The sequence below is a fragment of the Anomaloglossus baeobatrachus genome, chromosome 7, assembly GCF_048569485.1.
Source record: "Anomaloglossus baeobatrachus isolate aAnoBae1 chromosome 7, aAnoBae1.hap1, whole genome shotgun sequence".
Classification (NCBI taxonomy): domain Eukaryota; kingdom Metazoa; phylum Chordata; class Amphibia; order Anura; family Aromobatidae; genus Anomaloglossus; species Anomaloglossus baeobatrachus.
Genome location: NC_134359.1, coordinates 15,034,641 through 15,051,583, shown reverse-complemented (window position 1 = coordinate 15,051,583; position 16,943 = coordinate 15,034,641). Strand labels below are relative to the sequence as shown.

Genomic DNA, 16,943 nt, shown 5'->3' with positions numbered 1-16,943 from the left:
TATACAAGAATATAACTACTATAATACTGCCCCTATGTACAAGAATATAACTACTATAATACTGCCCCTATGTACAAGAATATAACTACTATAATACTGCCCCCTATGTACAAGAATATAACTACTATAATACTGCTCCTATGTACAAGAATATAACTACTATAATACTGCTCCTATGTACAAGAATATAACTACTATAATACTACCCCCTATGTACAAGAATATAACTACTATAATACTGCCCCTATGTACAAGAATATAACTACTATAATACTGCCCCTATATACAAGAATATAACTACTATAATACTGCCCCTATGTACAAGAATATAACTACTATAATACTACCCCCTATGTACAAGAATATAACTACTAAAATACTGCCCCTATATACAAGAATATAACTACTATAATACTGCCTCCTATGTACAAGAATATAACTACTATAATACTGCTCCTATGTACAAGAATATAACTACTATAATACTGCCCCTATATACAAGAATATAACTACTATAATACTGCTTACTATGTACAAGAATATAACTACTATAATACTGCTACTATGTACAAGAATATAACTACTATAATACTGCTCCTAAATACAAGAATATAACTACTATAATACTGCTACTATGTACAAGAATATAACTACTATAATACTGCTACTATGTACAAGAATATAACTACTATAATACTGCTCCTATGTATAAGAATATAACTACTATAATACTACCCCTATGTACAAGAATATAACTACTATAATACTACCCCTATGTACAAGAATATAACTACTATAATACTGCCCCTATGTACAAGAATATAACTACTATAATACTGCCCCTATGTACAAGAATATAACTACTATAATACTACCCCTATATACAAGAATATAACTACTATAATACTGCCTCATTATTGTGTAACAGGAGAGAAGGGGTTAATTCCATGCTGGCAATGCAGGAGATCAGGATTTGATATGACGCTTCTTTATCAGGGCAAAAATATACAAAACTTTATACCCATTCTGATCTCTTTCATTGGCAGAGTGGAATTAACCCCTTCTTTCCTGTCCCTGTCCTTCATCCTGGCGTCCGCAGTAGATCTTTTTATGCTTCTGTTCTGTGGTTGTGGATACATATATATACGCTTCCTTTGCGCCGTCTTCCTTCCAGTGATATCATTGCCGCCTCTTTTTATTAACATTTGCAATATTTCCCCATTTTCAGGCTGTTTTTCAGACGACATTATCCACTAAACACGGTCACGTTCTGTGATGTGGATCCGCAGGAGAGGAAGTGAGTATCAGGGGTATTCGTGATGTACTATGACTCTCAGCATTTTGGGATGATGACTCCTCTGTGTCCGCCCTGTGTGATGTGTCCGCCTGTAATGCTCGCCTGTAGTGACCGCCTGTAGAGATCTCCCTGTGTGATGTGACCGCCTGTAGTGTCTGCTCGTAGGGTCCTCCTGTAATGCTCGCCTGTAGTGTCCACCTGTAGTGTCCGCCTGTAGTGACCTCCCTGTGTGATGTGACCGCCTGTAGTGTCCGCCTGCAGTGTCCGCCTGCAGTGTCCGCCTGCAGTGACCGCCTGTAGTGCTCGCCAGTAGTGCTCGCCAGTAGTGCTCGCCAGTAGTGCTCGCCTGCAGTGACCGCCTGCAGTGACCGCCTGTAGTGCTCGCCAGTAGTGCTCGCCTGTAGTGACCACCTGTAGTGACCGCCTGCAGTGACCGCCTGCAGTGACCGCCTGTAGTGACCGCTCGCCGCCCTCAGTCTGATTTATTACGGCTCTCCTCGGATTTTCTGACTTGTGAATCCTTCTTCTTTCTCCAGGTGGATGAAGACAGATGGGACCCCGGCTAAGTAAGTCTCGCCCTATTCGCTTTCATTGTGGGTTTTGTGACGCGGACTCCACATTGATAGGACGCTCGTCCCTGGTGTCTCTGCACCTGTCAGTGACCGCTCCATTATTCTCATGGAGTCTAATATTTGCAGAGATGTCCTGACCCCATGACAGTCTATAAATCATGGCCCCGAAGCTTTTCCCATTGATTCTAATGATGCCAATGATTGGGACACGGTGCGGGGCTGCAGTGTGCTGTATTAGGAGAGACTAAAATCGCCAGATTCAGCTGTCACATCTAATGTGTGTGTTCCCCTTTAAGCGAGCGGCCGCTTTGTTACAGTGAGTGTGGGATCACGTATCAATACGCACTTAATAGGAACCGGTCACCAGGATTTGTCCATTATAAGCTGCGGCCACCACCGGTGAGCTCTTATATGCAGCTTATGGACACTGCTGCTCTCGGTCCGGCGCCTCCTCTATCCTATGCATTCGCCGTTTTCCTTCCGAGCCCCGTGTTCACGACGCACCCTACATCATCCACACAGAGGTTTCCATTGTGCTCCTGCACATGTGCACTTTGCTCTCCCCGGCTGATTGCAGATCAGAGCATTGTAGTGCGCATGCGCTGGTGATATTTAGCCTTTCTCTGCGCATGCGCACTACAGTACTTAGTTCTACCATCATAGTGCAAAGTGCACATGTGCAGGAGAGTAATGGAGGGCACTGTGTGGATGACGTAGGACGCTTCATCCTCATGGAGCTGTGAAGGAGGATGACTATGGAAGGAAGAGAGGAGGCGCCAGACCAAGACCAGCACCGCCCATCGGACCCGCCGGTGAGTATAATAACGGTCTTTATGTTCTACAGAGCGGCCTGGACTCTTATATACAGTATTTTAGGATGCTGTATATAAGGGCTCACTGCTGGGGGCCACAGGTTATAGAGGAAAATCCTGGTGACAGGTTCCCTTTAATGGTCAATCCAGGTAAATATTAGACAGTTGCACACACATCTCTCCAGGATACAGCACTTATTTAACTTCCTTACTGTTTTCAACACCACCGCTTGCTGTCAGTCAATGAGTCAATTTTTATTAACAAGCAGAGACTGAAGATCTGATTGATTAATCTCCTGTTCTCCTATACGAGATTGATACAATTGTATCCACTTGAGATAATTCTCCTGTGAAATGAACGCAGCAATCAATTGATCTGTTTTGATACTTTGTTACTAGGTATTACTGAAGATAATGTGTTTTACTGCCCTCCTGACTGTTAAGTGGGTTGTAACTGTTGGTATATGCAACAGATGAGGACTTCTTTGTATGTGTGAAGGAGGACTTTATGCTGATCTAACAGTAGATGGCGATGTTGTGTAAAGTTTCCTTACTCTCTGTATTGTAAAAAGTCTTTTGTTTCTTCCTGGTTTCGTTTTCTCTTCCTGATGCAATGCTGTATGACTGTGCATATCATTACCTCATGTTCTCCAAGGAGTAAAGCGCTTGTTATCCCATGTAATCTGCTCTGTGAACTTTGTTCTACACCTGGGAAGCTAGAAGTTGTGCAACAGTAACTACTTTGGAAGTCACCCCCCTATCCAAAGAATAGAGGATAATGTACTGATCGCTGGCAGTCCAACTGTCGGGACCCCCACAGATCTTAAGAAGAGCCCCGTGTGAGTGGATCCTGTACATCTCTGCCACATTCATATCCTTATGAATGAATGAATGAAACACATGTGCGTGATCTCTGCAGAGATCGATGGGACCCCAGTGATCAGGGAGATACCTCTTATGGATAATATCTAAACTTCGCACAGCCCCTTTAAGAACAGGCTGGAATTTTAGACTGGATACAATTGTAACAAGTTTCAGCTTTTCTCTTCAGATGGAGAAGACGGATCTTTGGGTTCCTGGTTTTGGGGTTCAATCATAACAACAACCTCTGTCCCTTTCTAGTTCTGCATTGCTGTAAGGGGTTAATGTCTATTATTCTTCTTCTGCCCTAATACTGTGCCTTCTTCCATACCCACAGATTATTTGGCTTTGTGGCTCGCAAACAAGGAAGTACGACTGACAACGTCTGCCACCTGTTTGCCGAGCTGGACCCCAACCAGCCGGCTTCTGCCATCGTCAACTTCGTCTCCCGCGTGATCGGCTTGCAAAAAAGATGAGCTCCCGCTACCTCCCCCGTCCGTGAACCAGCCTGAAATTTGGAATATAGACTCTTAAGATGGCAAGAGAGAAAGTGCATTATGGGAAAAGGGAAGGGATTTGGGGTTCCACTACTCCAATGGGAGGATAAGCAACAAACCAAAAAAAAACAACCCCAAAACAAAACGCAAAAAACAAACCCATTACAATAACTGAACAGTTGACGCAAATGAGGAAATGGCGGTAAAACTGCTTTCCCGTAAGCGGAAGCGTCCGGTGTGAGGCCTCCGCTCATCTACTGCATCGTAATATAGAGGTGTTCATTTTAATTGACAATACCATACCGCAGATACTAAACAATATATACCGCTATATAAGTGCATATATAAACCTATCTAGCGTACACGGAATATATAATTGTCTAGAACTATTATATGAGGCTATATTTTGTATAAATGCTTTGATTGTACAGAGCTATCTACATTTACTGGCTTTTTAAAGCAACATGACCGAGTGAGCATTCACGGTGTCAGAGGTGGAGAGCATAGGAAAACATGCACTAAATCGTATGGGAATTCTCATAGACACGCCTGACACCTAGTGGTGGGAATAAAGGTTGCATTCATAAGCGGCAACAGAGCCCATAGGCTTGTGAAGAACCTTCTCTTTTTTTTAAAGAGACAGTAAATGCTTGAGCCTGTGTTACCTGCGTGTTACTATCCCCACAATGGGCACAAACATAGCCGAGGGACTATTAAAGTATTCCCCATGAGATAAAGAGCTCCGCATCATTTTACCTAAATTGTATTTATTACATAGATTCTTCTTTATGTTTGTGGGAGATAAAATGTTTCCAATTCTCCAATCTGAGAATCTCCGGACCGTGCCTTGTAGACTTACATGTATCTACTCATATATAATGGAGAGATCATTATTCTACTGTACAGCTGAGCTGCGTTCTCAGTGATGTCATCAGTAACTAGTGATGGATAGGCTGCGTTCTCAGTGATGTCATCAGTAACTAGTGATGGATAGGCTGCGTTCTCAGTGATGTCATCAGTCACTAGTGATGGATAGGCTGCGTTCTCAGTGATGTCATCAGACACTAGTGATGGATAGGCTGCGTTCTCGGTGATGTCATCAGTCACTAGTGATGGATAGGCTGCGTTCTCGGTGATGTCATCAGTCACTAGTGATGGATAGGCGGCATTCTCAGTGATGTGATCAGACACTAGTGATGGATAGGCGGCGTTCTCGGTGATGTCATCAGTCACTAGTGATGGATAGGCTGCGTTCTCGGTGATGTCATCAGACACTAGTGATGGATAGGCGGCGTTCTCGGTGATGTCATCAGTCACTAGTGATGGATAGGCGGCGTTCTTGGTGATGTCATCACTTACTAGTGATGGATAGGCGGCATTCTCAGTGATGTCATCAGTCACTAGTGATGGATAGGCGGCATTCTCAGTGATGTCATCAGTCACTAGTGATGGATAGGCGGCGTTCTCAGTGATGTCATCAGTCACTAGTGATGGATAGGCTGCGTTCTCAGTGATGTCATCACTTACTAGTGATGGATAGGCGGCGTTCTCGGTGATGTCATCAGTCACTAGTGATGGATAGGCTGCGTTCTCGGTGATGTCATCAGTCACTAGTGATGGATAGGCTGCGTTCTCGGTGATGTCATCACTTACTAGTGATGGCTAGGCGGTGTTCTCAATGATGTCATCAGTCACTAGTGATGGATAGGCTGCGTTCTCGGTGATGTCATCACTTACTAGTGATGGATAGGCGGCGTTCTCAGTGATGTCATCAGTCACTAGTGATGGATAGGCGGCGTTCTCAGTGATGTCATCAGTCACTAGTGATGGATAGGTTGTAATTGTTGTGATGTCATCAGTCACTAGTGATGGATAGGTTGTAATTGGTGTGATGTCATTACTAATTAGTGATGGACAGGCTGTAATTGCGATTATGTCTTCGCTCATTAGTGAGTGCATCGGCTGCATTCCCATTTATAGAACTTTTAGTGATACTAAATATTTCCTCCCCCAATATCATAACCTTCGTCTTTCTCATCCCTGTGACCGTGTGACCCTGTAGTTGCAGTTGGCGCGGTTCATCTTCGTTACTCTTGGATGCGCAGTTCTATCTGTACAGCCGCTGATACTTCATATAATGGAGGGTCTGGGACGGAGAGTTTTCTGTGTCCCGCCATTACTGTGCAATACTCTGCAGGACATCACTCCGCTCAGCAATGTCAGACCACAGAGGCCTCCGCCTGCAGCCGCCCAGACTGCTACCTGCCAGGTCCTATCTCGCCACTAGTGGGCGCCTCTGCCCGCGATACTACTGATCTATCCGCCGCGGAGCTCATTTCCGTCTCTTTGGGGATTATTTTCACCAGATATCATCACTAAACAATTCTATAATACATAGAAGCAAATCCACAGCTGTGTTAAAGGGCAATGGGTGAAGCCAGTTCATTTAAAGGTATAGCTCACAGAAATTGACTGTTCATGTGATTTTATAGAGCTGGCTTCACTCGGAGCGGCGCTCAGTGTCGCTTTTGGTTTTCCCATATTTTGAATGTATCAGGCGTAGTTGTCATAGGCACATACAGTAGACGACCCCTTAAAGGGGCACATGCTCTCAAAGAAGAGGTTGTCTGTTTTGGGGTCCCTCAAGCTGAGATGATCTATGGGGAGTTCTCCACTATTATTACCTCCATATATTCTAATAGGACAGTTTGAAAGGGCGCCTTTAAGTCCCAGTGTTTGGCGGTATTTTACAATTACACTTTCATCCCATTTACATTTCTTTTCCGTGGACTCGGATCTACTAAAGTGCAATCTAATTTTTCTTTTGACCTTTTTTTATTACTTTGCACCTTTTTCCCTGAGCCCAATGCAATGAATGGGGAATCCGGTGACAGCGGACGTTGCTGTTGACTGATCCTCTGCATCCTAATAGAAGTGAATGGGAGATAAATGTATGACTAACACTTGGAAAATCCGGAGAATCTGAGCTGCTTTTATGTAAAATTGTATTTTTATAGATATTATATATTAGAAGTCTATAGCGCCGCCCGCCGTCCTATAATTAGTAGTGCAATATACGGTGGATACAGAGCGACCGCGAAGGCAAATCAGAAAAGTAGGAGATATCATTTTTCATTTGCACTTTAGTAGATCTATCCTCATTGTCCTGTAAGGATTCTTTACGCTTCAGTATTATTCAGTCATTTCTAAATATATTACTGCAGTATTTAATACTCCATACAGGGAACTACAAGTCCCAGCATGTCCCTGTCTGACAGTCCATACTTGGGTCCCTGATTGCCTGTAAAATGAAGATGCACAGGAGCTGTATCCATATGGGTGCATTTTGGGCATCTGTTACTGCCACATGGTCCCCAGTGTTAGGAGCTGTGCCCACCCTGGGTCGGCGGACCACCCTGAGCAGCCATCTCAGTTGTCAGTATTTTCCGCTTTGTGTGCAGAAAGTCTTTGTACGTGAGAGGGATTGGGGGAAAGGCTGTATTGGGGAGGCGTGCGAGTGTGTATTTTGTTTTTTGGGCGCATATTCTAGAACATGATGTTCTTAGCGGTGTGATCTAAAGATGGCACCTGTGATAACCCTGTAACCCTCTTACCATCCCCTGCGTGTTCGGACTAATCCTGCTCAGTGCCTTACCGGTGTAATGGCCAGATAGTGAAATGCGTAAGTCACACCGGGCTCACGGGTTATAAAAGTGCCTGGCAAACGCCCTATGTGCCGCCCTCTGGCTGCGCGGGGGTCCCGGCTAATCCCTCCTGCAGCAGAAGGGGTCGAGTGTGAAGGAATTCATGCAGTGTTTAGAAGGTCGCTGGTTCATGTGATATAATGAGACGCGTTTCGAAGTGAGCTTGGCTTTTTGATTCTGTATTCCAGATCCAGAAGTGTTATATTATGACGGGGTGCAGGCCTGAATCCTGCGGCATCAGCTGGGGCACAAGAGGAATATTGCCCCGTGGCTGCTCTTTTTTACTCCTTTTTGCTCACCAGGGTGCACCATACAATGGACTTAAGTCCTCAAAAGTTTAAAAATGAAGGTCAATTTTCCGAAAACTTTTTACAAGTCATAGGGACATATGAGAAGATTTAATCAGTAGGGGTCCAGGTGCAGAGACCACCAAAAAGAAGAGGACGACACGAAACCAAAACTGAAGCAAAACGTTTTACTGAGCCCTTCGTCAGACTTGGAGGACAGCAGTCGTTGTGTCTGCGCCATTGTTTCAGCGATTGGTGGCGGTCTCCGCATCTGGATCTCAACTGATCAAAACTTTTTGAAAGCTTTAAAACTTTTCATCCGGATCCCAAGTGATCAAAACTTTTTGAAAGTTTTAAAAGTTTTCATCTGGATCCCAAGTGATCAAAACTTTTTGAAAAGTTTTAAAAGTTTTCTGAAAGGGCAGTTCTACTTCCAATGTATTGGAGTTTGATACATAACTGTATCGGACAGTAAACTGAAGTCTTGTGACGTTGGGTGTTATCCTTACAGCTGATGCCAGAGCCTGTGTCCTCGGCGTATTGCGGTCCAGTGGGGTCTACCTTCCCCATTTAATGTCCATTAAAGATTAGAATTAGAGACAAGTGGTGGTTATTGCCTTTTAGATATGACGCAATGACATTCTAGTAAATTCAGGATTTGGGAACGTCCTACATCAGGACCATTGGAGGACCTTTGAGAGTCTGTATTCCCGGGGCCTTATTGCTAATTATCCGTCTTAATGTAGGGTCCTTGGAAGTTCCCATTCTTTATCAGCCCAGATGCCAGAATAGATAAGATCCAGGGCTTGACCTTTGCTGCCTTATTGTCTATATGTCATTGTCATCGTTCCAACCACTGGTTCACCAAAGTCCTTCAATGCCCATGAATGCAAAAACCTGCGGACCTGGCTTTTATTTTTGTATGTAATGAAATGAGCAAGACATGAATGAATAGCATATACAATCACGTGTAATGGATATATGACGTTTAAGTGACCGCACTTCTCTTATTCACGCATGTGATCTCACACACGGAAGGATTCGTTTTTGTTTTTTTTTTTCTATGGGGGAGGGGGGCAGTTGGAGTCACACAAACACGCATGCCACCAATGAACATGGCCTCCGCTGCAAAGGGATCTGAAGGTCTCTTTTCGGTGATCGCTTGACCATGTCGCCTTGCAGGGTGTATTGCTTACACTGGACACACAAAGCCTCTTATGTATGAACTAATAACCAAAGACACATTGTTACCCAAAATGTATGTTTTCTGATCTTGGCTTAATGGAGCACTTTTCTGGAGACTGGGTGTAGAATGACTACCCCGTCTTCACCCCTCATGGTATTTTCAGTATTGCAGGATATTTCACAATGCCTTAACGCTAACTGGACTCATTAACATACGGTAATTAACTAATGAACTGAACCTTACATTGACCCTGGGGCATCCGAAAAATGGACTGGAATGATATTTGGAAATTATGACTACGATCAATAACGGGTCACCAGTAATGTAAACTATAGAGTGCCCAAAATTCTCAATTGAGTGCCAATATGCTCAATAGAGTGCCAGGGTAGAGTGCCACAATGCTCAATAGAGTGCCCACAATGCTCAATAGAGTGCCCACAATGCTCAATAGAGTGCCCACAATGCTCAATAGAGTGTGCACAATGCTCACTAGAGTGCCACAATGCTCACTAGAGTGCCATGATAGAGCGCCACAATTCTCAATATATTTCCAGGATAGAGCGCCACTCAACCTATTGATTCCTATTCAAGCTGTAAATACAGTGTGCCCACCCATATCCTGTCCACCGCCATTAACTTGAGAACGGCGGCAGCTATAGGCATAGAAGTGGTGTCTAGGTATAGTAAAGTAGCCATGCGCTACACAATGAAGCCACCGATAGCGCCACCTGGTGGAAAACAACAGAGTTAGCATTTTTATCTCGAAAACGGAACGAGATAGAGAAAAAAAGTGAATTACAAAGTTGTAGGACATCAATTCAATACAAATTGCTAAAAATGCTATCTCCGTTGTTTTCCACCAGGTGGCGCTATAGGTGTTTTCATTGCGTAGCACATAGCTACGTTACTATACCTAGACACCACTTCTATGCCTATAGCTGCCGCCGTTCTCAATTTAATGGTGGTGGACAGGATATGGGTGGGCACACTGTATAATTTACTTTGCTTGGTTGGGGTCATTGATCCCTACGATTATCAACTTGCTTGTCTTGCCTCATGTTGCACCAACAAAGTCATCTCAAGGGGTCAAGGCTCTATAAAAAGATCTGCCTTGCCTGGTTGGTGTCCTGAGTCACTCCTAGTTTAGAGCTTAAACAGACGGATCCTGCTGGGTAAGAGTCCTGGCTCGTGGACCACCATCAGTGATGTAGGAGGAAATCCTCGTAAATGGCGCTCTACTTTATAGGGTCAACCAAGCCTTTTTTTCCCCAAAACTGTGGACCATATTTGAAGTCCTTGTATTTCTGAAAAAAGCAACTGATCCCAGTGGAAGAAAGGAGCGAAACCTTTCCTAGGTGATGGATTTTCCAATCTTGCTGGATATTTTTGGCAAGGAGGTAACATTGACTTCAAATATGGCCCTTTACACCACCAGTGGGCTAGTTCCTGAGATAACGTCTCTTCCGCGTTGGTCCACATAGGATTGTGTGCTCACCATCAACTCCTCCAGTTTCCTACAAGTCTCGGAGATTGTGTTCAATGTTTCACATATTGATGCAATAAACCGTCCTAGATAATGAGGGTCACCACAAATGGTGCAGAAGGTCCACATTGTGTCATGTAAGGACGAAAATAAACTAAAAATATCTGTACAGAGTTACATGATTGGTCCACATTTAACCTTTTCGCTCCCAAATAACCCAAACAAACCATTCTCTACTGTTCTTTAAACCTTTCCACGCTAATTAATACCGTTCCGTCAAGAACGTTTCATTCGGTGGAGAAGTAAATATGGGTCATTGTTTCCTCCACCGTTCATTAAACCTCCACTGTGCTTAGCAAAAATCTTTGTTGCCACCGCTGAGAGAGACGCCTGCCCATCCGTAAACAACCGGCTGCCATCGCGGTGGAAGCGGGATCCCGCAGGCTCTCTTAACCCGCTTACATTATATATTTTGCGTCACCACCTATCATCCCAGCAATCGGTAACCAAAACAATGAAAATGAAAAATAAAAAAAACAAATGTAAAAAAAATCTAAAAAAAAATAAAAAAAGAATAATAAAAAGGAAGAGAATACCCCCTCTCTGTATTTATATAGATGGAAATATACTTTATATTTTGTATCCATGTGCTGGTAATGTTATCACTTGTATAAATATATGTGCCTTTGTTTGTTTTTTTTTTTATTAAGTTGAATAGAAAAATAGACTTTATGCTTTCACTTTTCTGTTTGTACAGACGTCTGTAATTCTTTCCAAATTATTGTATGGCTTTGTCAGTGATAACATCATATAAAATATACTTTTGCTTGAAATTTCCGTTTGTTCAGTTTTTCTTTGAGTTTACCTTCTTCATGTGTTCATTGCTGTGTATTTTATGGGACCCATCACCTTACATCCACCCCTGGAAGAAAACCCAAAGCCGAATGTATCCACCAAATCGCCCCACGCAGAAAACAATGTGAACAGACCCCAATTAAGCAGCAAAATGTTTATCAGCTAAACAATATATCCTCCATAAGTAATATTATAGAAAAGCGCCAGCACATGTTGTATCAGTTACAGTATATAGTATGATGCGGTAATGGCAGTGGTAGAGAAAATCACTGCTGGCAGCCGACAAATCTGTGCAGGAGCGCGATCTCCACCGACCGAGAAACAACAACAGGAAATGTGGGGAGGAGATGGCTTATATTTTGTAAAGTAGCAACAAGGACACTACTTTACTAGGGAAGGACTGATCAAAACATACACAAAGTGCAGAAATTACACTGAAAACAATGTGGGTCTTTATAATTAAAGAATATAACTACTATAATACTGCCCCCTATGTACAAGAATATAACTACTATAATTCTGCCCCCTATGTACAAGAATATAACTACTATAATACTGCCCCTATGTACAAGAATATAACTACTATAATACTGCCCCTATGTACAAGAATATAACTACTATAATTCTGCCCCCTATGTACAAGAATATAACTACTATAATACTGCTCCTATGTACAAGAATATAACTACTATAATACTGCTCCTATATACAAGAATATAACTACTATAATACTGCCCATATGTACAACAATATAACTACTATAATACTGACCCCTATGTACAAGAATATAACTACTATAATACTGCCCCCTATGTACAGAATATAACTACTATAATACTGCCCCCTATGTACAAGAATATAACTACTATAATACTGCTCCTATGTACAAGAATATAACTACTATAATACTGCCCCCTATGTACAAGAATATAACTACTATAATACTGCTCCTATATACAAGAATATAACTACTATAATACTGCCCATATGTACAACAATATAACTACTATAATACTGACCCCTATGTACAAGAATATAACTACTATAATACTGCCCCCTATGTACAGAATATAACTACTATAATACTGCCCCTTATGTACAAGAATATAACTACTATAATACTGCTCCTATGTACAAGAATATAACTACTATAATACTGCCCCTTATGTACAAGAATATAACTACTATAATGCTGCCCCCTATGTACAAGAATATAACTACTATAATACTGCCCTTATGTACAGAATATAACTACTATAATGCTGCCCTTATGTACAGAATATAACTACTATAATACTGCCCTTATGTACAGAATATAACTACTATAATACTGCCCTTATGTACAAGAATATAACTACTATAATGCTGCCCTCTATGTACAGAATATAACTACTATAATACTGCTCCTATGTACAAGAATATAACTACTATAATACTGCCCCTTATGTACAAGAATATAACTACTATAATGCTGCCCCCTATGTACAAGAATATAACTACTATAATACTGCCCTTATGTACAGAATATAACTACTATAATGCTGCCCTTATGTACAGAATATAACTACTATAATACTGCCCTTATGTACAGAATATAACTACTATAATACTGCCCTTATGTACAAGAATATAACTACTATAATGCTGCCCTCTATGTACAGAATATAACTACTATAATACTGCCCCCTATGTACAAGAATATAACTACTATAATACTGCTCCTATGTACAAGAATATAACTACTATAATACTGCCCCTTATGTACAAGAATATAACTACTATAATGCTGCCCTTATATACAAGAATATAACTACTATAATACTGCCCCCTATGTACAGAATATAACTACTATAATACTGCCCCCTATGTACAGAATATAACTACTATAATGCTGCCCCTTATGTACAGAATATAACTACTATAATACTGCCCCCTATGTACAAGAATATAACTACTATAATGCTGCTCCCTATGTACAAGAATATAACTACTATAATACTGCCCCCTATGTACAGGAATATAACTACTATAATACTGCCTCCTATGTACAAGAATATAACTACTATAATACTGCCCCTATGTGCAAGAAAATAACTACTATAATATTGCTCCTATGTACAAGAATATAACTACTATAATACTGCCCCTATGTACAAGAATATAACCACTATAATACTGCCCCCATATACAAGAATATAATTGCTATAATACTGCTCCTATGTACAAGAATATAACTACTATAATACTGCCCTCAGGGGCATAATGATCGCAGTCGCAGAGGTCGCTGTTATGATCTGGTAACTGTGGACAATTACAAAAAATCCCATTAATCAAGAAAAAACAAAACCACAAGAGTAGTTGGAAACTAAGCTGACTGCAATCCCCTATCTATCAGACAACTTTAGAAGTAGCAGTGGGATGTTCCTAACACACCTAGAAACCTCGCCACTGCTGAAGAAACTTGCTACACCTCAAAAGATAAAAATGATAACTTGCCTAGGAGCAGTCCCCAGAAAAATAGCAAGCCCCCAACATGCAACAACGGTGATGTAAGAAAACACAATACACAGAAAATATAGATTAGCAAAGGTGAGGCCCCACTTACTAGATACAACAGGACAGGACAGATAACAGATTGTGGCCAGCAAAAAACCCTGCACAAAATACCAAACTCCTGATAGGAAAAAAAAATATTAAGACCACACGGTCTTTCCCCGCTATATTAGGTACTCTTGTGCCAAACACTTTAAAGTGAACTGCAGATATAATGGGAAGAAACAAAATCACAGAACAAATCATATTCTAAGGTGCAAATAATCCAAACATGAACAGAGAGCAAGCTCCCTTTCTTGCTGGAGGAACTGCCCTGCTCACAAAAGAAGAAAGACAGATCCTCACAAACAAGAAATCAAACACAGAACCAAATTTAATAAGTAAAAACAACCTTAAGTGCAATTTCAGCAAATAAGCACAGAAACAGTAAACTTATCTGGAGCAGATGTAGGAACAGAATAAATGGGAGAAACTGAAGGAAAAACTCCCAGCCATCTTCAGAAGCAGCAGGAAACATCTACCACCGGCGGCCGACAGGCAGAAAATGTTCTTCTAAAAACACTAGGCTGATCTGCAATATGACTTCCTGAATTCCCAATGAACTGCAACACCTGTCTAAATCACAGATTCAGACTCAGCTTCATTACCATTCCTGGCCCCCAGAGGGAGCTCCACACCAGCACCAACTCGGATGACAGTTACAACAGGTCACCATTGCAACTGGGGCCCGGCGGCCGCCCTGCAGAGAAGCAGCTGGCTCCTCTCCGTGAGAGAGGAGCTGCGCTGTTCAGTGGCAGACCACATGACTGCTATGGGGTCCTTGAGTCGGGGGACCTGGTGTCAGCGGCGGCAGCACTGGGCCACCCTCACCCGTCATCGCACACAGCAATGATGAAGCATGGAGCGGCGTGCTCTGCTCCATTCTCCCCCTGGGTCTGCACTTGACATCTCAGTACAGCAGAGTGCAGGATGGGAGCACACTGACCGGAGCAGCAGAAGAACGAGGAGAGGTGGGGACTTGTTTTTTTTATTTAATAATGAGTACATGGTGGCCAGAGACCTATATGGGTGTATTATACAGTGTGACTGTCCACCCATATCCTGTCCACTGCCATTAACTTGAGAACGGCGGCAGCTATAGGCATAGAAGTGGTGTCTAGGTATAGTAAAGTAGCCATGCGCTACGCAATGAAACCACCTATAGCGCCACCTGGTGGAAAACAATGGAGTTAGCATTTTTATCTTGAAAATGGAACGAGATAGAGAAAAAAGTGAATTACAAAGTTTTGGGCATCATAAATTCAATACGAATCGACACCTTGCATACAGAAATGCAATGATTAGAACGTGTAAAACTCACAAGGCTGCGGACGTGAAGCGATACGTCATGGAGACCTTCCTACAAGTCATTGGGTATGGTGGCTGCGTGGAGAGGCCTCCGTTCACCTGACCTGACCCCATTGGACTTCTTTCTGTGAGGTCACATCAAACAGCAGGTGTATGCGACCCCTCCCCCAACATTGCAGGACCAACGACCACGTATCACAGATGCTTGTGCAAACGTGTCACCTACCATATTGCACAACGTGCAGCAAGATACAGTATGCTGTGCAAAGGCCAGATGTGCATTGCAGCCAGATACAGTATGCTGTGCAGAGGCCAGATGTGCATTGCAGCTGACGGGGGACACTAATGAGCGCCATATGCGTGACCAGCATTCAATGTTTTGAGGGGGTAATGGGTTTCATATCATTGCATTTCTGTATGCAGGGTGTCGGTTCGTATTGAATTGATGATGTCCTACAACTTTGTAATTCACTTTTTTTCTCTATCTCATTCCGTTTTCGAGATAAAAATGTTAACTCCGTTGTTTTCCACCAGGTGGTGCTATAGGTGGTTTCATTGTGTAGTGCATGGATACTTTACTATACCTAGACACCACTTCTATGCCTATAGCTGCCGCCGTTCTCAAGTTAATGGCGGTGGACACACTGTATATAGAGGTCTATGGAGCTGCATAATGCAATATGAAGGACAACTTATACAAGAACTATAGGGGTGCATTATACATGGAGGAGTATGGGGCTGCATAATACAAAATGAAGGACACCGCATACATGGAATATAGGGTTGCGTTATACATGGAGGAGTCTGGGGCTGCATAATGTAATATGAAGGTCTATGGTGCTGCATTATAATACATATAGAACTATGAGGGCTGCATTATAATACACGGACTTTGGAAAATGCATTATAATACATGGAGGACTATGGAAGTGTATTCTAATATATGAAGGGTTATGTGGGACCCTTTATACTATATGGAAGGCTCTGTGGGGGCCATAATAGTATTTGGAGAACTATATACAATGGGGGACAAAGATACAAGCAGGGGATGGGAAAGTTTTGTGCTGAGGAAAAAAAGGATCTTTTCCTCAGCACCCAGCTTTCCTATGCTCTGCTATACATCTTCCCTCAGCACCCAGCTTTCCTGTGCTCTGCTATACATCTTCCCTCAGCACCCAGCTTTCCCGTGCTCTGCTATACATCTTCCCTCAGCACCCAGCTTTCCCGTGCTCTGCTATACATCTTCCCTCAGCACCCAGCTTTCCCATGCTCTGCTATACATCTTCCCTCAGCACCCAGCTTTCCCATTGTCTGCTATACATCTTCCCTCAGCACCCAGCTTTCCCATGCTCTGCTATACATCTTTCCTCAGCACCCAGCTTTCCCATGCTCTGCTATACATCTTCCCTCAGCACCCAGCTTTCCCATGCTCTGCTATACATCTTCCCTCAGCACCCAGCTTTCCCGTGCTCTGCTATACATCTTCCCT

The 16,943-nt window shown here is 42.5% G+C and overlaps 1 protein-coding gene across 13 annotated transcripts in view; it reads left to right on the top strand.

Moving 5' to 3' along the window:
• The window catches only part of TNS1 (tensin 1), a 483,060-nt gene extending 471,528 nt beyond the window's left edge, over window positions 1-11,532 (top strand). For all 13 annotated transcript variants that reach the window (XM_075317053.1, XM_075317048.1, XM_075317047.1 and 10 more), the window contains 3 exons: window positions 1,229-1,297; window positions 1,834-1,863; window positions 3,880-11,532. In XM_075317053.1, the coding sequence (XP_075173168.1) occupies window positions 1,229-1,297; window positions 1,834-1,863; window positions 3,880-4,018 (238 nt within the window). In that variant the 3' untranslated portion in view covers window positions 4,019-11,532. The remainder of the gene's footprint in view (window positions 1-1,228; window positions 1,298-1,833; window positions 1,864-3,879) is intronic.
• Window positions 11,533-16,943: the final 5,411 nt, after the last annotated feature.